Source organism: Magnolia sinica, chromosome 15 (genome assembly GCF_029962835.1).
Source record: "Magnolia sinica isolate HGM2019 chromosome 15, MsV1, whole genome shotgun sequence".
NCBI classification, from domain to species: Eukaryota; Viridiplantae; Streptophyta; class Magnoliopsida; order Magnoliales; family Magnoliaceae; genus Magnolia; species Magnolia sinica.
The window spans coordinates 77,656,484-77,680,268 of record NC_080587.1 but is presented as its reverse complement, the minus strand read 5'-3'; the positions used below and the strand labels follow the sequence as shown (position 1 = coordinate 77,680,268).

Genomic DNA, 23,785 nt, shown 5'->3' with positions numbered 1-23,785 from the left:
CACGAATGCGAAATGGCCTTGGTGAAGGAACAATGGATGAGCGAATGATCCACACTTACCGCATTGGTCAAACCCCTGTAACATCCATTTGCTATGATGGAATTTCTATGCTGAAGATGATTGATGGTTTGGATTCAATTATGACCTGCCAACTATGCAAAAGCCATAATCTTTTGGGGGGGGGGGGGGGGGGGGGGTTTGGGGACCATTCAAAATCCAAGCAATGTGCAGGCATGGACCATAAAAAAATGGATAGTTTTCATTACAAGGATTAAAGCAACAATTGCCATGATAGATCCCATAACCAAATGAGCTTGTCCTCCCTGGAAGTAACAATCCTCTCCTCTGATAGCAATCCCATCATATTTATAAAATCCAAAAATTCTGCATTTGATGAGAGATTCTACTGAATAAAGGGCTCGACAACGGTTTGATTTCCTACCTGATCATAAGCATCTGCAACCTTCAATTCCTTGTGCATAGGGACTGCGCATAACCCTCCACGCAACAATCAAAATGGGAAATAATGAATGTTATTATTATAGATCCCGCATGCATAGTATATATGCATGTGATTGCATAAATTAACACACAAATCTATATATTATAGAGATAAATTTTCATTTTAACCAATGAAAGTATGTCTCCCACTTATTAGATGAGCTAGTAGAGGCAGTGTAGTGTGTGTGAGTGATCCAGGGTTCAATTGCGGGTAGTGTTAACTTTCTGCAAAAAAACAACAATGAATGTATAGTCAAGTTGTTCCATATCCGTTATAATACGCCTATAAATGCTAATGTGTATAGGTAATGGTCAAGACCATTACGATATGGGGGTGAAATGAGGCAGTTAATTTTTTGAGTCCGTATTGGCCATTACGGTGGCCGTAAACGTTGTTACCTCTGTAACGATCGAAAAACGACCACTTTTTTTTTTTTTTTTTTTAATTTATAAACTATTCGAATTCTTTTTTCTCCTCATTTTTTACTTTTTTCATTCCAAAAACTCTCCTAGATCATTTTACAACAGATTTCGGCTACTCTTACTATAGTTTTTAAGATTAAAACCATAGATTGAAGTGATTTGAGCAATATAAGCTCCGAGGGCTTTTTTTTTTCAAAAAATTGAAAAAGTAGTATTTACGCATTTTTTCTGAATTCTAGTTCTAATGATTGATTGTGATGTGTAAACATTATATACGTATAATCATGTTCACAAATTCACTAAACAACCTGATACAACACTCTCACTAAAGAGTGGACCATTACATTACCATAAACATGTTCAAAACAAAAAATGAATACATATTTAGAATATTTATATTATCTGTTACGGCTGATACCTGTAACGGTAATGGCAGTAACCGCCGTTATGGCCATCATTACTGATACAGAGTACCTTGTGTATAGTGCTTTGATAGCATTGGAGCATTTCTCATCTCTCTCTCTCTCTATATATATATATATATATATTCTAATGACTTAATTATTCTTCCCACCAAGAATGTTAGTTATTAGAGGCCCTATTGTACGTTCTAAGGAACTACTTTACTTTTGGAATAGGTGTGCATTTAAACTCCATAATGTTCTTATGTAAGCATTTATACTTTCATATACATTCAAGTTGTCTTGATATTTTGCATGTCTATGGGTTGTTAATAATGAGATTTTTTCCTTTTGTTTAACCAGGATTATACATTTTCTAAGACCTAGAGTTTGTTCAAAAGTAACGGTTACTAAAGAGCAACATATGGGAATTAGGGTGTAATGATCTAAGGTTAATGTGATGTCTTCAACATGCAAACACAACCACCAGCAGCTTTGGATATTAAAGCTTCTCCGTCAGAGAATCACATGATTAAGTATGGAGATTCGGGTGTTCCTTTATCCTCTCCAAAAGACATTGATTCTCAAATGCCTGGTCTGTCTCCCAATTGTTAGTGTTTCAAATTTTATATTCTGATTTAAATTGTTTGAGATGCTTTTCTTCAAGATTGTGACACTTAGCTTTTAGTTGGAAGTAACTTGTTATAGCTTCTGCTGTATGATGCCATTTTCTAATGCAGTAAAAAGACAAACACGACAATGGGCGGCATGGACACGTCAAGAAGAGGAAAATTTTTTCAATGCATTACGACTAGTTGGCAAGGCATTTTCTAGATCACTTGTATTTTTGATTGTTGAAGTCTTTACTAGTGTTTTCTTAATGAACATGGCATTTGTTGTATGCAGAATTTTGACAAGATCACATGCCGTGTACAGAGCAAAAACAAAGATCAGGTATGTAAGTTTAGATGCGTTGCCCTTTCCACTCGTTCTGTCACAATAACCACCGGTCATCTTTATGTTGAAGTAGATTTATCCCTAGCTGCAAGCCTAATGGTTTCAATCTAGGTATTCAGTAATGGTAATGAAGGCTTTAACGGCAAGCTGTATGGCTGTTATGTTAATGGCCGTAAAGGCTGTTATAGCCCTATAAACAGTTGAGTTTTTTTCAAGAGGAAAAATGTATCAGCCCCATATCGGCCTTGTATCAGCCCATTATAGATCTGTAGGTCCGTTATGGGATATTTTTCAAACCGGGTGTTATGGCGGCATATCATGTAATGGCACCACCATTGCCATTACATAATGGCTGATATGGCCATAATGTTACCTCTTTTGAATACTATGCTTATATTTCAATTTGGGCATTCTAGATGTAATTACTAAACCATCAAAGGTATCAAGAAAAAAAAATACTGTGTCATTTCTTCTTGGCACAATAATATGTTTTTAAAATACCATGTAATTGCTTTTAAATACCATGTTCTTGGCACAGTACTGTGTCATTTCATCTTGGCACAATACTGTGTTTTTTTGAAAGGTATGAAAAAAAATACTGAATCATCAAAGAGTTCATTTGCGTAATTTCTTCTTGGCTTTTGCTATGTATTTGATGCTATGATGGACATATTGTTGTATTTTACTTGCTAAATATCATGGCATCATCATCATTATCACATCATGGCATCATAATCATCATAGCCTTGTCCCAATTATTTGTGGTTGGTAATCCCCATCACCATATAAACCTTATCCCAACTAATTGGGGTTGTCTTCATGAATCCTTTTCCGCTGTTTCGCTCTATTGAGGCCCATAATTTCCAGTAGACCGTAGGTCATTAAGTCTTTTCTTACTACCTCCTCCACCCATGTCTTTTTGGGTCTTCCCCTTGCCCTTTTAGAGCCTTCAACTGGTATCGACTCACTCTTTCCAACTGATGCAATTCTTAATGTCTGTTGCACATGACCAAACTATTTAAGTCTACATTCCCTCATCTCGTTACCTATTTGGGGTCGGTTTGTAATTTGGGCCTCATGGACAAGGCTCTTTTGGGGAAATGGGTATGGAGATTTGGTACAGAGGAGGGGTTTTGCGGAAGGAGGTTATACCTAGAAAGTATGGGGTGGAGTGGGAAGGTTGGTGACCTAAAAAGGTCTCTTTGGGTAGAGCTTTGGGAGTTTGGACTTTGGAGATCTATTTTAGACTTAAAAGATGTGTTCCTAACTCTTAAGAGGGGTGAGTTTTAGGGTGGGTGATGGCTCAAGGCTGAGGTTTTGGAAGGATGTGTGGCTTGGTGATCGGAAGCTTCAAGATCAATTCGCAAGGCTTGGTCTAGTGGCCGTGGACCCTAATATTGTAGTTAATCATTGTTTTTTCATCCCAAGAGGATTGCATGGTTTGGATTATTGTTCGAAATATCAGTATCGCGTTACGTATTGCACCCTTGGGATACAGTTACGTATCAGTTATCAGATGGGATATATCGTTTGTATCAAGTAATTTGTCGCACTTTTTGGGAAACATGGGGAAACATTGGGAAAATGGTTGAAATTTTCACTGAAACTTCAGGGATTGTTAAAAAAGACCTTACTACACACTTTAAAATCATAACATCTCAAAAACGAAGTGCACATAATAGGTTTCCTTCGTATAGGGTCCTAAGTTATATGCCATCTAATTGAACTAATGTAACTATATTCAAATTAAATGCATAACATTTAGAGTATATGCGATGATCATTTCATCAAATACTCCTAAATACTTCGAAATTAGTCTCAATTGATAGTTGGTTGAAGGGAAATTTTGAAATAAATTATATTTTAATAGTTTTTAATTAGAAATGATTTTTATTTTTTGAAAATTGACAAGGACTAAACAAATCAGTATATCAGCCCTCATACATGCTTGATTTTATGTTTGGAGTGTAGCATTGCAAGCAGTTTAGGAGAAATTGGAGAAATTTCAAATTTTTTTTTTCCAAATTTCCTCAAATTGGACCACCAACACTCAAATTTCAAAATTAGAGTGTGCGATGCTCATTTAATCAAATACTCCCACATACTTCGAAATTAGTCTCAATTGATAGCTAGTTGAAGGAAAATTTTGAAAAAAACATGGAGAACACGAAGAACCAATGGATATTGAAGTCAAAGCTCCAACTCCATGATTTTTCATGCAAAACATGAAGAACCAATGAATTTGTAACCATTTGACACTGATTCAACATAATTTCAACAAAAAAGGGATTGGAAATTGAAAATGCTCACCGAATCGAACATGTGGGATATATCAGCACTACCTGTGTGCAGTGTTCGAAATATCAGTGTTGCGTGACGTATCGCACCCTTGGGATATAGATACGTATAGGTTATCGCATGTGATATATCGGTTGTATTGCGTAATGTATCGCTGTTGTTGGAAACATGGGGAAACAGTGGAAATTGGTCTAATTTTTCAATGAAATTTCAGTGATTGTTAAAAAAGACATCAATACACACTTAAAAATCAAAACATTACAAAACCACAAGTGCACATAATAAGTTTTCTTTGTATGGGGCCTAATCTATGTGCTGTCTAACTGAATTGATGCAAGTATATTCAAAGTTTACTCATATAATTTATAAATGTAAAAAGACATGTGGAAACACAAGCAATAGATTTAAAAGCAAAAGAAGAATCACTAGATCAGGTTACTTACATGTTTGAGTTTATGTTTGGTCATAAAGATTGCAAGTGATTTGCGAGAAATTGGGAAAATTTTGATTTCTTTCAATTTTCCACAACTTGGTCATTCTCCTCCATATCTCAAAATCGAAGCTCCCAATCTATGATTTTGAATGCAAAACATGAAAAATCATTGATTTGTAACAATTTGACACTGATTTAACATAATTTATAGAAAAAAATAATCGGAAATAAAAAATGCTCACCGAATCAAACATATGGGATATATCCCACTACTTCTTCGTTTCGTATTGCACATGCGGAATACAAGATATATCGGCTGATATCGTCAATATTTAAAACACTGCCTGTGTATTTTGTATAGCATAGGTGGGATACAAGATATATTGTGAGAGATATCGGCCGATATCATCGATATTTAAAACATGATTCCTTTTTGTAGAAGGGATCTCCATGAGAACGAATTTGAAGAGTTGGTGGCTCTCTTAAATTGGTCGTTGGGGGGTTTTTTCTTTTGGAAGGAGTTGATTCAGTGCGGTTGTTGGAGGTGAAGTCGTGGAAGTTTTTGGTCAAATTTTTGTTCTCTATGTTGTCAAGTGGCCTTATTGTAGGCGGCGGCGTTTGTGTGGCTAGTTGGATGGAATAGGGTGTTGACGATTGATAACTTGAGAAAGAGGGGCCTCATTATCATTAATGCTTATCCTTTTGTGCTGGCAAGATGAGGAGTCGGTGAGTCTTTTTTTGCATTGTCCGTTTTCAAGGGAGATATGGGAAAGATTCTTCGGGCTCTTCAGTGTTTCTTGGGTTCTGCTGAGATCAATTGATGACTTCTTCAGGTAGTGGCATGTAGGTGGTCATTGTAAATGTGTAATTGAGGTGTGGAGGCTCTCTCCTAGCTTGGCTATGGGCTATTTGGAAGGAACAGAACAATAGATGCTTTCGGGATGTGTGGTAATCCAAGGGGAGTCTTTCTTCAAGCAAAAGCAAGTGTTTTTGAATGGGCAGCGGCTTCATCTAAAGTTGAGGCCTCTAGTTTGAACAGGTTGTTGCGCGTGTTGTGCGCTTTGGGTCTTTCTTTTTTCCTTGTATTCTTTCGGCTTTGCTGTCTTTATAAATAAATTGTCATCTTTCGGAAAGAAAAAGAAGAAGCGCTTGCTAAATATACAGAAAATAATAAATTGTTCATGTATAAGGTTCAAAGTCAATCTAAATCAAGATCTTTTAATAACGTTCTTTCATGTGTGAAGGAGCTCTTCACTCTTCATATATCAAGAGCAAAAGGGAATAGATGGATAGCCTAAAAGGCAACATTCTGCATAATCTTGCAAAGCTTTATAAGTTGACAAGCCAAGCAGCCTGCAATGGAGGTTCCTTTGCAATGGATTTTGAACCCTTGACACAATTATGCCTTGATAGTGCAAAACATATTTGCAAACATATCTGCTACTAAGGTGGATCTCCCAACTCCCAATTAATCCTTTGATCACATTGTGGCCATTGCTTCATCTAATGGCTAAACTCTAGCAAAGTGTGGCAAAACTGATGATTTCAAATTAGAGTTTTCACCTTTGTTCTGTAGAAAATGCCATCCTATTGCTCTGGTGTTTGCTGAAGCTAAATGCGAAATGCCCTTGTTTGCTTGCAAATTGCCCACTGCAACTACCTGATCATTGCTTTTGAAGAAAACCCTACCCGAGCTTTTGTTTTAAATACTATTGGGTGAGTGAATAAGTGGTAGAAGCTCCAAATACTATCTAATCCAAAGGCAGTCATAAAGGTAATTTTGTGAAACATGGTAGAAGCACATCCTTTATTGCTACTAATCGTGGATATTTCTTCCGAAGTTTTCCACTCAACACTGGGGTTTCTCTACTTTTGAAATTTCCGTACAATGGAAAGAGAGAAGGTCAAAATGCAACCCCCCCCTTGTAAAAAGAAAAAAGAAAAAAAAAAGGAGAAAATAAATTTAAAAATGGTCTCTTAGTATGTTGACATCGTTTGTGATGATTGAAAAAATCTATGATCTCTCTCTCTCTCTCTCTCTCTCTCACTTCTTTTGATGATTTAAGGTTTAGATAAAGCTTCGCTGGCTTCAATCTTCAATATAGATCAGGCTCTTCATTCCCTTTTCAAATGAGCTAGATTTCATATGTGTTTTTTTCTAAAGGCTGGAGAAAGAGTTTGGAAGAAATAGTTTTTTATTTTTTTTTGAGAATCGTCTTTTCTTTCTCTAGTTGGCTGTTAGGGGACATGCTCTCTTTCTTTAGTATTGCTTTGAGAAATACCAACAACTATGAGATTTGTAAAAGGTAGCAAGTGCTGCAAATATGAGAGAGAGAGAAAGATGCCCTTAAGCACTAAAAAACGACATTAATGTTAATGTTGAGGGAGAAGAGGTGTTTACAGTAACTCTAGTCACAACTTTATAAATGAAAGTAGAAGGACATTAATGCCCTTAAGACACCAAAAACCGACTAAAACACCATGCATTGTACATGCGCAAACACAAGTCCCCTCAAGCTGATGCGTTAATATGACAACTATCCAGCCTGTCTGCAGATAGCTTGGTAAATATTTCAACGACAACTTGATAATCGGACTTGACATATTGAATTTGGATTGTTTAGTGGAGACTTCCTGTTTTTAGAAAAATATTAATGCAAAATTTTATAGGCACCAAGATAAAAAGCGGGGAGCGCAAAATAATAAAGTGGATGAGTAAGGGATGATGAAAAATCATCCCAGGACCCACTAAATGGGAGGTAGATGACATCCTGAAAGACCTAGAATTCGGATTACACCCCTTTACAATGGGTAGAACCCAAGGACCGGGAAATGACCCACCCTCTTATCTGTATGGAGTACCACATCAATGGGGTTCTCAACCTAACACTCAAAATTATTTTTTCTTCTTCCTTCCATAGTGACCAAAGTACAGAGAGAAAAGACAATTGTCATAATGTTTTCAACCTTTTCTCTTGAATACCACCCCAATTTCGAGCTTGGAATGGTGAATTGACCAAATAAGGAATAACCCAATTCACATTAATGGCTCGTTTGATTTTCCAAATTTAGGGTAAATAACCTGTAAATAGCCAATTACTACAATTTCACCTGTTTGAAAATACGAAGGTATTACTGTTTCGAAAAATGGTCCAAAATGACTGGCATAAATTTGTGGGCCCCACCGTCATGTATTTGACATATCCATGTTGTCCATCCATTTTACCAGAACATTTTGAGGCATGAGCTGAAAATTGAGAAAAATCCAACTGTCAAGTGGCCCACACCAAAGTAAACAGTGGACCCAAGAAGTTTTTAGTGGTGAGTGTTCGATTCCATTTTTACTGTGGTGTGGTCCACTTGAACTTTGAATCTGCCTCATTTTTTGGCTCATGCCCTAAATTCAGTTGGCATGACGGATGGACGGTGTGGATAATCCACATGCATCATGGTGGGCCCCCCACATATTTGGTAGCATTCTCGATTTTAGCGTTGAAAAAAGTAGGAGTCAAATCAACATAGGGAACGATGAAGGTAATTACCAAAGGAAATAATTATTGCCCATTTCCACTGCATTTACATTTACTTAAGAAAATCAAACATGCCCTAAAAAGGCCAAGGTCTTCCACATGATGCAACCAGATGCAACTATCATATTCCTGTTGAGAAGTTGATCAATCGTCATAATTTTATCAATAGCAGCAAGCCAAATGTATTAGGAACTGAAAACCACTTGTGGAGGCCATGGCTAGCACCACATATGAACCAGGGGCAGCTTGATCACCCCAACAACCAATTTTGAGGAGTTGGTAAAATAATCTAATAAAAAAGGTGCTTGATTTTTTAAAATTCCAATGCCATCTATCGACACTTTGAGAGAGATTGGGAGGTCCTGAATGCGATCTTGAATGCAAACAAAGTCCTCAACCTCCCCATTCTTAAGATCTCTGTGGAAAAGAAAGAACCAAATTGTTGCTTTGCCCACCATGTTAACACATTGGGAAATGCATGCAGTTTTGGTAAGAAGAGATTCTTTAAAGCCAAAATCAATATAGAGCAGGCTACATCTGTTACCGAGGAATCCCCGAAAAGGAGAGGGGCTTGTTGTGCCCTCTAGTATAGTCTAGATGATTGTTGGATTTACCCTCGATCATTATTCTTCTTTTCTTTGATCCACCTTACATTTTGGTGTCTGGTTGTTTAAGTGGCATCAGAGCAAATTCCATCCTCAAGATCTCAAAGCCTTTTATTTTCTTCTCTTCTCTCCATTTCCTTGTCCTCTTTCTTTTTCTTTCCTCCAAAAACTTAATATAGTTGTCATATGATGTGCAGTTAAGTGCTTGCCAGTAACCCAGGGACATCAGTCCATGCTTCTCCTTTTCGTTTATGCATGAAGTGACCTTCTGGAAGAACTAACAAAGATGGCATGTGCAATGCACCTGGAGAGAGGAGATGATTTGCAAAAGGTTGGAGAGGGAAGGGGAAGTGGTTGTAGAAAGTAGGTTTATTTTGGTGTGCTAGATGCTATGATTTCCAAAACAGTTATGTAACGGCCGTAATGACCATTACGTAACGGTAAAGGTGATAACTGTCACATGTTATAGGGTCGCAATGGCTATTATGAAATATTTGTTATGGGGCCGAAATAGTGTTTTTATTTTTATTTTTATTTAATTATTTTTTTAAATTAAAAAATTTTAATATAAAAAAAATCCATAATAGTCTGTTATGGGGGTTGTAATGGCCGTTATGGCTTGTATTGTGATGGTAATGGCGGTGGCTGTTATGGCCATTGTTTCTGTTATGGAATACCTTGTGTATGATAGTTCATCAACATTTCAAAAATGGTGGCAAGACAACAAGGATAGAATTAGAAATGAATCCATTCGTGGGAATTTAGGAGTAGCACCAATAGGTAACAAGATGAGGGAAAGTAGACTTAAATGGTTTGGTCATGTGCAACGGAGACCAAGAATTGCACCGGTTAAAAGGAGTGAGTTTATGACAAAGTATCTAAAGGGCAAGGGAAGGCCCAAAAGGACATGGGTGGAGGTATTAAGAAAAGACTTGATGACCTATGGTCTAATTAAAGTTATGGCCCTTGATAGAGTGGAATGGCGGGAAAGGATTCATGTAGCCCTCCCCAATTAGTTGGGATAAGGCTTACTGATGATGATGGTGACTTTTCTACTGGACCTATGGCATAGTTGATGGGACAAAACCCTTGCTTCCAACTTGGTTTATGTGTGTAGGGAAAGTGACCTTTGGAAGAAATAGCAAAGGTGGCACATGCAGTGCACTTGGAGGGGGAGAGATGATTTGCAAGTATGTTTCTCTTGATGCACTAGACTCTTATGATAGTTTATCACCATTTTGAAAAAAGGTTGGTGACTTTGTTATTGTATCCATGACATAGATGGAGTGCAGTCCAGACCATCCACATTGCTAACCTTACTTTGGATGTAGAACTACCAAAAAACTACACGGAACTTGATAGTTACCACCTGATTCTTCCATTGAAATTTGGATCACTTACTATTTTACTCGAACCATCCATAATAGCCATAAATCGTATGGTTAAGATTGCATGATCAACGTGAATTTAGAAATATGCTCCACACACAATTCTCCCCACAATTTGTTGGTCTGAATGGTTGTGCATGAGTTCCGCATATGAGGAGATGAGTCACTCCATTTTCAAAATGGTGGTGAACTATTGTAGAATTTGGCCTGGCAGGGAGAAGGTGTTAATTGGATGCAAGCACATGGCTTCACCTTAATTACACAAATTCCCTTTATTTCTCTTTAAAGTCCTTTTGGTGCCCTTTAATAATACATACTTTAATAATGTCAAAAAACTAATTGCATTTAGATTCCTATATGTAGTAGGTATCCAATACCGTGGAATTGAATATTTCCCATTGGAAGTGTTGAAGCTGCTTCTCCCTTCTACTTCTAGGTCTATGATTCCTTAATGGATTGGTCCTTTTTTACATTTTTGATCATTATAGTGTTCAATTGGAACCTCAACTTACCAGTGGGAAATGTGTTTCTCGTTTGTCGCAAATGATTCACATATTATCCTCAGAGGTAACTTGTGAATCAGTTGTGGCAATAGGAATATCCCACAGTTAATTTTTTGTTGGGATAAATTGGAAAGGTGATTCAGAAGTCTGATTTGTTGGGTTGGCTCTACTGAAGTGGAACAAAAGGTGCTTAGAGAATGCTTTCAATTTTTCTCTGAGCTTATGAGGAAATTAATTATGGAGGTTGATGCAAGCAATGAAACCTCTTGGGTATTGAATCCTCTATGTTCCTTGTTGGCTTACCTTCATTCCCAATGATATGTAGGACCAAGCTTATAGGTTGAAAGTTTCATCTGTAACTGTTTGAAGAGAAGAAAACAACTAAGCTAAAGAGGGTGTGGTTAGGGTCAGGTTCCAATTGGCATTGGTTTACTAGTATTCAGACCTGACTAAGGGAATCAGGTTCAAGGCCTATTGGCTCAGACATGGGTACCATATACAAGTACGAATCCCAATGTGATTGGATTTGGGTACTTGTTGAGCACGTTGGGTCTAGTTCAAGCATGAGCCTCAATTCTATGAGATGGAGAAGGATGTTGCCCGTGGAATTCAAGTTGGGTGGAAGAAACGGAGATGTGCCTCCAGAGTTGTATGTGATTGCTCTGTACCAATCAAACTGAAGGGAAATTTTATAGGATGGCTATAAAACCGGCCATGCTTTATCGGACAAATTGTTAGGCAGTTTAGGAATAACATGTTTGTAGAATGAGTATAGATGACATGAGGATGTTGAGATGGATGAGTGCAAAGATGAGGAAAGACAAAATTAGAAATGAATGCATTCAAGGGAACATAGGAGTAGCACCATTAGGTGATAAGATTTGGGGAAGTAGACTTAGATGGGTTTAGTTGTGTGCTATAGAGACTCTAAATAGTTGATACAAGTTGAAGACTTTAAAGGGCAAGGGGAAGGCCCAAAAGGGCATGGATGGGTGTAGTAAGCAAGAGTTGGTGACTTATGGTCTAACTGAAGGTGTAGCCCTTGATAGAGTGGAATGGTGGAACAAGATTCATGTAGCCAACCCTACTTAACTGGGTAAGGCTTAGATGATGATAATGTATATTTGGAATCAGGTCTAGAATTGTATTTGGACTTGTTTGGGTCTGAGCCGAGTTTGGATTTGGATCCATAATAGAAACACGCCTTTTGTATGGGTTTTAAATAATAATATCTTTTTTGAGGGGTAACTATAAGCTTGTTAAGAAGAGGTGGAAGAAGCACTAAAAATAATAGTGCAACAAATCCTATGCCGAGAGGGCATCTTTTCCATAACATCATAAACCTACCCCAATTTTCTTCTATTTGAATTTGGCTGCAGCTAACGAAGACTTTTAAGCCTTTGTTCCAGTTTAGGACTCTCCTAGTTGATTGGAAGATCTCTATCTGTGATTCTGATACGTGTATCATGTTCTATTGTTGCACTTTTTCCAAATTGAATAAATATGATTTAGTAAAGGATAAAACTAAAAAAAAAAGATCTGTATTTGGGTACTTGACCCAACCGGATTAATAACAGATCTGAATCTGTAGGCTGAGCCTGATCTGGTTATTAATTGGGCCTGAAATGTGAATTCAGACCAGATATTCTGGGTATCCATAGATCCAGATACCCATTGATAGCCTTATAGTCGTGACGTCTAACCTTTACTAGAAATTCATTCCTGGCTCTTGCTTCACATGTTTATTGTTTTTGAATAAAAGTAGTATTTTTTGGAAAGAAAACAAAATATGAACTTAAAAATCTCCCACAACTTTCCTTATAGAACATGTTGAATGGTCACAAAGGAATCATGAAACTAGCGAATTCTCAAAACCTGCCTGCCAACTCGAAGATCTGTGTGGATCTGAAAAGAATCAAACCATTTCTCTCTTTCATTTCACCTTAAGACATCAGATCATCATCATCATCTTCATCTAAGAGTTATCCCTATCCTTACTAATTGTGATCAGCTTTGCAAATCCTCTTCTGGTATTCCACCTTAGCAAGGACCATGTCCTCAGTTAAATCATAAGTGTTAGTATTATAATCATATACTTTTTTTTTTTGAGAGATAACTGAAAAATTATTAAACGAACTGCCGAAAGATGAGGAAAGAATTCAACACGATGCTAGGACAAAAACAAAAAAGAAAGATTAGCAGAATTCACTGCTTTTACGTAAAGAGTCCATTCTAAAACAACAAATTTCACTAAACAAAAATCTCTTCAACAGAAGAACCCTTGTTTTGAAAACATCAACTGTTTCTATCTTTCTAGATAAATAAAAAAATTTCCAACACGACAAGACTCCAAATAGCTTCTCTAGATTTACTCATCGTGGCTCTATGCTAAGCCTACAGAAGATAGTCTATAGACTTTGGCATCACCGAGAAGAATGAAGTGCTCCAAAAACTTTACGAGCTAAGGGGCAATGGAATAAAATATGATCGACCAATTGATGCCTCCCATACACATCAAGCAAATGTTAGGGAGGGTAATGGATCTCCTTTGGATGTTATTATGGTTAGCACTCTCTTCCTTCCCACAAGCCATACAAAAGCTACAATCCTCGAAGGGGCTCTATAAGACCAATGATGGAACGGAAAGAAAGGCGAAGAGGTTGACTTAGATCAAACTATAATGTGATCACATTGAGAAAACATCAGAACTATTGGCTTTCCAAATCATTGAATATTCTTCTTGGGGCGAAGGCATGACAAGCTTTGGATGATCAAGGAGGGTTAAGGAGATTCTCAAATTCTTCATCCAACAAATTTCTTTGACAAGGAGGTGACCAAAAAACATACCTTTCCTAGTACCTACGATCAATGAGGATGAAACATTCCGGGGCAATACTTAGAGACCCGTGAAAAGATCTTGTAAAGGCTTGTCCCTGCACCATAAGTCCACTCAAAAACGATTTTGATTCCCTTTCCAGCGAGAGAAGGAGATTCCTTCATGAAACTTTTGCTCGGTGGAAACAATTGCCTTCCAGAAATGGGAGGCACGGTAGATAGAGGAAGATTTTATGCTCCAATCACTTGTATGAGTACCATATTTGGAAACAAGGAGATCTCTCCCACCTCCGAACCAAACTTCCAATGCCACTTTCCAAGAAGAGCTATATTCACAAGGCCCAAATCTTTCAAACCTGCTCCTCATTAAATGGCTTGCAAACATCTTCCCATTTGAGAAATTAAACTTTCTATTTACCTTGACTCCTTTCCATGAGAAGTCTCATCTCAAATTATCAAGCCTATCTAACACTGATTTTGGGCATTTGAAAAGAGACATAAAATAGATTGGCATGTTAGAAAAAGCCGCTTTGGTAAGAGTCAACTGCCCTCCCAAAGAACGATAATGACGCTTTTAGGAAGACAACTTCCTTTTAATTCTTTTGATGACCTTGTCCTATAAATGCTTAGGGGCTATCTGATTTTTAATTTCCCTGGTAAATACAGGGAAATACGTAATTATTACTTACCCCACCTGTATGAAATTCACTGGGAATCCCGTTTCGAAAAGCGGTCCATACAATAACTGTTATTACTGATTTAAATATGTGGGCCCCACCATGATGTATACCATCCATCCTTTTAAAAAATACATTTTAACGCATGAACCCAAAAATTAAGAAAATCAAAAGCTCAAGTGGACCACACCTTAAGGAACAATGATCATTAAGATGTCAATGGTTGAAAGCTGTTTTCTCCCTAGGGCCCACATTGATGTTTATTTGTCATCCAACCTGTTCATATGGTCACACAGTCATGGATAATGGGGAAACAAAAATATCAGTTTGATCCAAAACATTTGGGGTCCCCAAGAAGCTTTCAATGGTACGAGTTCAATTCCCATTCAATTCCTCCTTAAATGGCTTGCAAACTTCTTCCCATTTGTGAAATTAAACTTTCTATTTACCTTGACTCCTTTCCATGAGAAGTCTCTTCTCAAATTATCAAGCCTATCTAACACTGATTTTGGGCATTTGAAAAGAGACAAAAAATAGATTGGCATGTTAGAAAAAGCCGCTTTGATAAGAGTCAACCGCCCTCCCAAAGAACGATAATGACGCTTTTAGGAAGACAACTTCCTTTTAATTCTTTTGATGACCTTGTCCTATAAATGCTTAGGGGTTGTTTGATTTTTAATTTCCCTGGTAAATACAGGGAAATAAGTAATTATTACTTACCCCACCTGTATGAAATTCACTGGGAATTCCGTTTCGAAAAGCGGTCCATACAATAACTGTTATTACTGATTTAAATATGTGGGCCCCACCATGATGTATACCATCCATCCTTTTAAAAAATACATTTTAACGCATGAACCCAAAAATTAAGAAAATCAAAAGCTCAAGTGGACCACACCTTAAGGAACAATGATCATTAAGACGTCAATGGTTGAAAGCTGTTTTCTCCCTAGGGCCCACATTGATGTTTATTTGTCATCCAACCTGTTCATATGGTCACACAGTCATGGATAATGGGGAAACAAAAATATCAGTTTGATCCAAAACATTTGGGGTCCCCAAGAAGCTTTCAATGGTACGAGTTCAATTCCCATTCAATTCCTCCTTAAATGGCTTGCAAACTTCTTCCCATTTGTGAAATTAAACTTTCTATTTACCTTGACTCCTTTCCATGAGAAGTCTCTTCTCAAATTATCAAGCCTATCTAACACTGATTTTGGGCATTTGAAAAGAGACATAAAATAGATTGGCATGTTAGAAAAAGCCCCTTTGATAAGAGTCAACCGCCCTCCCAAAGAATGATAATGACGCTTTTAGGAAGACAACTTCCTTTTAATTCTTTTGATGACCTTGTCCTATAAATGCTTAGGGGTTGTTTGATTTTTAATTTCCCTGGTAAATACAGGGAAATAAGTAATTATTACTTACCCCACCTATATGAAATTCACTGGGAATTCCGTTTCAAAAAGCGGTCCATACAATAACTGTTATTACTGATTTAAATATGTGGGCCCCACCATGATGTATACCATCCATCCTTTTAAAAAATACATTTTAACGCATGAACCCAAAAATTAAGAAAATCAAAAGCTCAAGTGGACCACACCTTAAGGAACAATGATCATTAAGACGTCAATGGTTGAAAGCTGTTTTCTCCCTAGGGCCCACATTGATGTTTATTTGTCATCCAACCCGTTCATATGGTCACATAGTCATGGATAAAGGGGAAACAAAAATATTGGTTTGATCCAAAACATTTGGGGTCCTCAATAAGCTTTCAATGGTAGGAGTTCAATTCCCATTGTTTCCTGTGTTGTGGTCCACTTGATCTTGGGATCTGCTTCATTTTTTGGCTCATGCCCTAAAATGAGTTGGCTAAAGGGATGGACGTTGTGGATAAGACACACACATCATGGTGGTCCCCATGATTTAACATTTTTCTCCTCGGGTGATGTGAGGAGAGTTATAAATGAAGGGTGGCGGTCAACATCACCTTGGAAATCCAACCAGAAATACACCGGTAAATAATTATTACTCATTTACCTTGAATTACCTTTGTAATTAGAAAATCAAACTGGCCCTTAGCTGGCTTCCCAATGCAAAGGGCAGCCCGAATATACTAATTACTCTAAGAAAAAAAAAAAGATAATTTATTTTAGGCATAAACATACTAAAATAAATGAAAGAAGCCCAAAACTCTCTGAAGGTATTTGTACTCTTTGGCTATATCACCATTGTTCACCAAAAATGACTTCTTTGTTGTAGAAGCTACACTCTAGAATGACTACATGTTGAGAACTCTATAATAGTTGCCGAAATCCGTATAGAACTTCCAATCACTGAGATTATTTCCCTTTCTTCCTTGGCGTACGCTTTGCTCTGCCCCTCAGTTGTGTCTATTCACCTCCAAATAAGTGGAGAGGCATGCATGTGCTGGTATGCATATGAAATTATGTCTCTTCCTATGATACACTACTTTTCTCCAATGCGAATATGCAAGAAGTTGATCATCTTCACAGGTTGATAAGATGTTTTAAAGCAATTTCTCTAGATTAATATAGAAAACACCAAAATCTTAGGTGTTCTGGTTGCATAAGAGGAAATAATTTCTTTGGGCAGTGGTTTTGCTTATGAGTTGTAAGGCCGCAACCTTCCATCTTCATGTCTTTTTTTGAAACAAACCTCTATCTTCATATCTTGGTCTCCTGTTTTGTATTTCAAAACCTTCGATTCATTTGTGGGACACTGTTATGGAAAGAGTTGAAGGAAGGCACTTCAGTTGGAAAGAAAGGGTGCGAATCACTCTCATTGTATTCATATTGACAAGTCTTATCATACATCACTATTCTGGTGTCCAGTCAGTCCCATCCAAAGATTAGAAAGAGTTAAAAGGGAGTTTGTTTGGCATGGAGCACAACTCAAAAGAACACAAGTTTCATCTCATGTGTAGTAGAACAAAGTTTGGAAGCTAAAAGGTATGGATGGGGCATTGTTAAAATCACATAGACACATGATGACATCAACATTGCACTTCTATGGAAATGGCTGTAGAACTGAGATGGAAGGAAATGGTTTATGGAAGAAAGTTGTAGTTTGCAAATACGGAAGCAGGCTAGGAGGATGATGCACTAAGTGTCATCTCAATTTAGGCCATCAGGGTTTTGGAAGGCAGTTTCTGAAATTGAGGAGAACCTTTCTAAGGCAATTGTTGGGAATTAAATGATGGGAATCATTTATGTTTTTTGGCAGATGTGTAATGTGATAGTGATCCTCAATCTCAGGTATTTCCTAGATTATTTCTGTTGCATCGAATAAAGAATCCACAGTATCCCAAGTTTAATGTATGGGAAGTGGTAGGTTGTGGTCTCTTTTTAGAAGACCTTGAAGTGATAAAGAGGTTGAGGAATAGGCTTGTCTCATGGAAGTGCTAAATAGATAGTCCATTTTTAGAAAAAAAAAAAAAAGATGGGTGGCGGTGGTGTTTAGAATAAACGAGACTTTCTCCACAAGTCCTTTTATTTTGTGTTGTTAGGTAGTGAGAAAGGCATATGATGGCTCTGGTGGGTCAAATATGACATTAGCAGGGTCATCCAAGGGTGATCACAATTGATTGGTTGGTGTGACGGGACGAGATTCTTATCATTGACCATTTAAGAAGCAGAAATGTGATAATTCGCAACATATGCATCCTTTGTCTCCAGGGTAAGGCAAAGATCGAGCATCTATTTTTTGCATTTCGAGTTTGTCAGAGGTATCTAGGGGAGAATATTTGGTTTATTTAGGTTAGATTGGGAGATGCTTGCTTGTGTTCTAGGTTTTTTTTTTTCTTCTGTACATGGCTCGGATTTTGATGGAGAAAAAGGAAAAAAAGGAGTTGGTTTGCCTGGCTGATCTAAAGTCTGTGTGGAAGGAACGTAACACCGGAACTTTTTCTAACAATTCTATGCAGGGCAGTTATTTAAAGGTCTGGGGAAGAATTTCAAGTCAGGCAATGGGGCTAAAATCTCATTCTGGATTATCCAGGGGGCAAATTGAGCAAATTGAGAATGCTGGCCTTTCAGTCTTCTTGTTTTCCTCATTTAAAAACAAAATTAGTTGCCTTTCCAGATAGAAACAACCATGTTGTGTTGTAGAGATGATCTGATTTGAACCATTCTGGAGTAGTCGTAACTTCAGCTCCTTGTTTACTACAACTGCTTAGTACTATATGTAGCTCTTTTAGTGAAAGAAGGTAGCCCCTTGTTTACTACTGTACTGCATAGTATAACATGTGACCTCTTAGTGAAAGAAAGTGTCAGTTATGATGCCTATTCTCTTGTCAAAATGCTCATTTGCTTTATTTTCCATTTTTTTCCTGTGATGTTCAGACATCTCTACATTGATTCTTTTCATGTCATAGAACTGATGATGATTTCTTCTTTTTGTTTCCTGTAATATGCAGGTCAGACATTATTACTACCGTCTCGTAAGACGCATGAACAAGCTGTTGGGTCCTGGATTTAGCCTCGATACTAAAAATACCAAAGATACTATTTCCGCAATGCTTCGCTGGTAATGATCAACTGCTTATGACTTTTTTGTTTTTGGTTTTAAATTTATCAATTTTGCATATTTAGAACAGAATTTTTTTGTTTGTTTGTTTGTTTGTTTGTGAAGATTATCATTGAAGTTCTGCCAATGCATGTTAGGCATGTTTTTTCTTCATTGTTTTTATTCTACGCCTTAGAGTTTGATCCACTGTCAGAACCTGTGTTGGGGTACTGCCACTCCATGCATGTCGTGCAAGATGATTTTTTTCTAGAAGGCACCGTTTTATTTAAGTTTTTGTCTTTTCAAAGAACGAAATATGAAGTTCTACACAAAAGAAGACAGCTAGGTTTTATATTTGTTAATTGAAGGCGACTAATATGATCTGCTAGACCTATCACAACCCTTCACCCCCTCTTCTTTCATATTTTTCATCCTTTGCAAGAATTGTTGTTGTAAAAATCTCCCATATGCCTAGGGAAAATAACCATATGGCGAAATTTTTTCTTACTATGAAGTCGTCCTTGATCATTTAACATTGGTTTGCATTGCTTTCCAATATTATGTTGTCATTTTCTTTATTTTTTACTTGTTAAAATTAGAGACATGATCATTTAGTTGTATATTTTATCTTTCATTGTTAGCCACAACTTGTTTTTGAAAGGCAATGGTGATTTTATTATGATGAAACTAAAAGGCTGATGGGGACATCATGCACACGCCCCCTCCACGCATGTATTCGAGGAGGCGAGCCCCACTTTTGATTTGGATTGACGACGTTTCATCGGATCTCATGATCGTGACCCACTACTTTAGATGATCTAGGATTTTGAGTTTTGACTATTTTTGTTATTAGAAACATCATGAATAGCTTTGATTGATTAGATTAGTTATTTTATTTGCTTTAGCTTTGTTATTAGTGCGTGCACATGGCGCAAGGGTAATTTTGTCTTTTTTGGGTTTAGGGTTTTCTTATACATATAGCAATCCCATGTAGGTATTGCAATGATATTTTATGAATAAAAATTCCTGCGTTTCTTCCTCTCTCTCTCTTTGGGTTGAAGAATCAAATTGGTTGCGAAGCTCTTCCTTCCTCGAAGGGCTAACTACCGTGGTGCGAAGCCACATCCGTTCCAAATCATCACCACCTTCTTACGCAGCACATCCATCACCCTTTACACCACTTCCACTTTCAGATTCATCCACTTTCGTATCCAAGTTTTCTCCTATAGCAATGCACAAACAGATTTTCAGATTTTGGCCCATCTGAGGGGCTAAAACTTCGGCGGAGTACTTCGCACACGGCTTGCGACGGATCGACGCAAAACTTGGTATGGAGGCAGCCCATCCCTGGCTGATCCCAACCTAGAAGTCGGTTTCCGACTTTATGGGCCCCACACGTGCGGACAGTATGTCACGCATGCACGTCCAGGCCCATCTGCCATCTAGCGTGCGTGGCTCATCACAGGTTCTCTTTTTCCTCTATTTCCTTCTTTTTTGGCTAAAAAAATCCCTTAATCTAAATCCCTAACCCTAAAGAGTCCCAAATCTCAATTATCCCCAATTTTCAAACCCTAGATTTTTCCCCAAATTGAAACTTAATGAATCTCTTGAGTTGGGAACAATCCTTTACAAGAATGGATGATTCTTACGCTACTTTGGGCTTGTTTGGCTTATAATTTTATTTGATCTAGCCCTAAAGTTGTGTAGGCTTGGACCCCCATAGATTCCCCTTTTTGAATGTTTGATAGTATGTAGGATGTGGAATTTTGTGACTGTTTATAATTGGTATAAGTACAAGCTTGATTTCTTGCATTCCATATTTAATTTCATGTCCTGCATCAAAGGTCATCGAGCTAGAAGAAAACAAAGATGATGAGAAATCATCTTAGCAGAACAAGGTCGAGGAACCCCCGACTACCTCCTCCTGGCGAATTGGTAGGTGTAAGGCACCCCTAAAAAGATAGGGGTCTTCTTTACAATAAAGCCATACTAGTAGGGCAAAGGTTAGGCACCCCCTCTAGAGTCTTTTTTGTCCACCTTGATAGCTTTTTTTTGACTGTCGCAAGAACCGTGTCCAGAATGAACTACAGTTTTGCCCACACATCAATGAAGACCGAGATACAAGAAAGGAAGCTTGCCAGCCCGGTTGGCAGACCTATGAGCAAAAAGATCGTTGTTCTCATCCCTTGCCTGAAGTCCAGAACACACTCTTTGGAAGATCTGTTTTGAGGGCAAGCATTGCATTGAATGACCTAATCACCTTATATTAGTTATCCACCTGTTGAGAATTTGCATCACTAAAGAGAATTGTGTAATCTGAGAACTGTATGTGGGAGATCTGGAGATCGTCATTATCCGTCACAAACCCTTTAGTTAATCCCTCCTTGTTTGTCTTTGTCAACATTCTGCTTAAAGCCTCCACTAGCACAATAAAGATAAAGGGGGATAAAATGTTCCCTTGATGTAAGCACCTTGCACTTGCAAAAAAGACCTTTTAGGAGAGCTGTTTATCATCATTGAGTGGAATGTTGAACCTGCACACACCTACATCCATTTCCGTCATCTCACCCCAAAACCAAGCCTTCTCAACATATAATTAAGGAAACCTCAATCTACATGATCTCACTCCATTTCTATCTCACAAATGATTCCTGGGCTGTGCTTGCTGTATCTTAAGTTGATACACTAGTGCACGATGAGGGCCTTGCCAAGGATTTGCTTGCTAGAAACTGATGCCCCCTAGGACTGGAGGTCACACCTAATACCTTCAATCTTGATGCAAGGACTTCTCCAAGATTTTATATCGCCGCTAATTAGACTAATTCGCCTAAAATCTTTTGGACTTTCTGCACCTTCTTAGGTATAAGAACAATAAAAGAGGTGCCAACATCCTTAGATAATCTGCTCCTCTCAAAGAATTCTGACACGAAGCTGAGAATATCATCTCTTGACTTCCTCCCAAAAAACTTGAAAGAAGATGATGCAGGACATGGAAAATTAAATATGATATGTAAGATTTCAGGCTTAGATCCTACCAATTCAGAAACAATCACACAAATTCCACGTCCCACATGAAAATCCAAACATACAATTAAAAAGGGGAATCTATGCGGGTCCAAGCCGACACAGGCTAGGACTGGACCAATAAAAATTATAAACTAAACGATGTCAAAGGGAAATAAAATCAACTACTCATGCATAAAAATTAGTCCCTAATCCAAGGGATTCCCTAATTTCAAATCAAGGAACCCTAAGGTGATAAAAAGGGGCAAATCAATTAGGGATCATGTAATATAGGGTTAGGATTAATGAAAAACGGATATGAGAGGATAAAAGAGGATAAAAACCCGAGCCAAAAGATGATCCCGCGTGTGGACAACAACAATGGCCCAGACGGACGTGCGTGTGATCCCGGCCGCACGTGTGTGGGGCCCACTATTCAGAAAAAGGCCACCTTGGCCCTGGTCGGCTAGGGATGGACTCCAAAACCCCCAAATCTCAGCTCGATCCGATGTATGGTTTGTGCGTGGTGCTCCGCCGAAGTTTCAGCTCGCCTGCAGGCTGAAATCTGTAAACCTGCTGTAATGAAGAAATCTGATGTAAGAAAAGGACAAATTCGAAGTACGGATGGTGGGGGAAGATAGAAAAAAAAGATGATGGAAGATGGGGGTGAATTGAGATCGATGTGGCTTCGCACCACGGTAATTAGCCCTTCGAAAAGGGAGGGCTTCGCACCCACTTTTGAATTCTTCCACAACTCACGAAGAGAGCAGAAAAATAAGGGAGGAATTTTTTATTAACTTCAATGAATCAAAAGAACTAAAAGAGGTGCCTATTTATAGAGAAAATCCTATACCCCAAAACTCACACCATGTGTGCAACTTATTACTTAGCGATGAAGTAAACTAAAATAAAAACCAAACGGAAAAATCTAAAGCGTTCACAGTGTTCTAAATAATAACAATAAGCAAAACCTAAAATATGAAATCAATCCGACGAGTGGACCACAATCATGAGATCCCATGATGGGCTTTTCTTGACTATCGTGCCCACTTTTCTGAACCAAAACTTGTCTTCTAGCTAGGAGGCCCTCCCTGGACGTCGTCATCGAGCCAGATCGATGGTGGGGTCTTCCTTCTGTGTACGTACGTGCGTAGGGGTGGTGGTGTGCGGGCGTGCGTGTGCACGATGTCCTCATCAACTCTCTCTGGTTGCGAAGATTTCACCATTGGCGAAATAAAACTCCTGAACCACTCTAGGATGTTGGGATCAAGTCTCTGAAGCTCTTCCTGAGTGAGCTACGCATTATCCGAAGCTGGGCGTGACTTCTATTTAACTAGGTATTTCTGAAACCTGCCATCCGATGTGGAAATTATCTCATGGTCCAAGATATCCTTTATTTCCTCTCTGGGTGTGTGAAGGCTAGGTATGGGAGGCAGAGGCTGGGATGAAAGGTCGGGAAGAGGCCATGGATCAAAGGGTAAGGTTGGGACATCAGGATGGGTGGGCGAAGGGCCGGACAAAATATTAGTGGGTCCCTAAAAAGCAACTAGATCCTCCACATTGAATGTGAAACTAATTCCCATGGAAGGTGGAAGATCTACCTCATACGCATTGAGACCGTTTCGCTTTATAATTTTGAAGGGCCCAGCGCTATGCGCGTGTAAGTTATGAACAGCCCCTAGAGGGTACCGCTCGGGCCTG

The 23,785-nt window shown here is 38.2% G+C and overlaps 1 protein-coding gene across 5 annotated transcripts in view; it reads left to right on the top strand.

Annotated features, from left to right (window-relative positions):
• The window catches only part of LOC131226627 (TSL-kinase interacting protein 1), a 61,139-nt gene that overhangs the window by 4,571 nt on the left and 32,783 nt on the right, over positions 1-23,785 (top strand). For 2 of the 5 annotated variants that reach the window (XM_058222209.1, XM_058222207.1), the window contains exons 2-5: positions 1,689-1,935; positions 2,066-2,148; positions 2,232-2,279; positions 18,993-19,102. In XM_058222209.1, coding sequence (XP_058078192.1) covers positions 1,797-1,935; positions 2,066-2,148; positions 2,232-2,279; positions 18,993-19,102 — 380 coding nt within the window. In that variant the 5' untranslated portion in view covers positions 1,689-1,796. Of the gene's footprint in view, positions 1-1,688; positions 1,936-2,065; positions 2,149-2,231; positions 2,280-10,265; positions 10,339-18,992; positions 19,103-23,785 lie in introns of those variants that run through there. The other 3 variants (XM_058222208.1, XM_058222210.1, XM_058222211.1) reach the window with 3 other exon arrangements.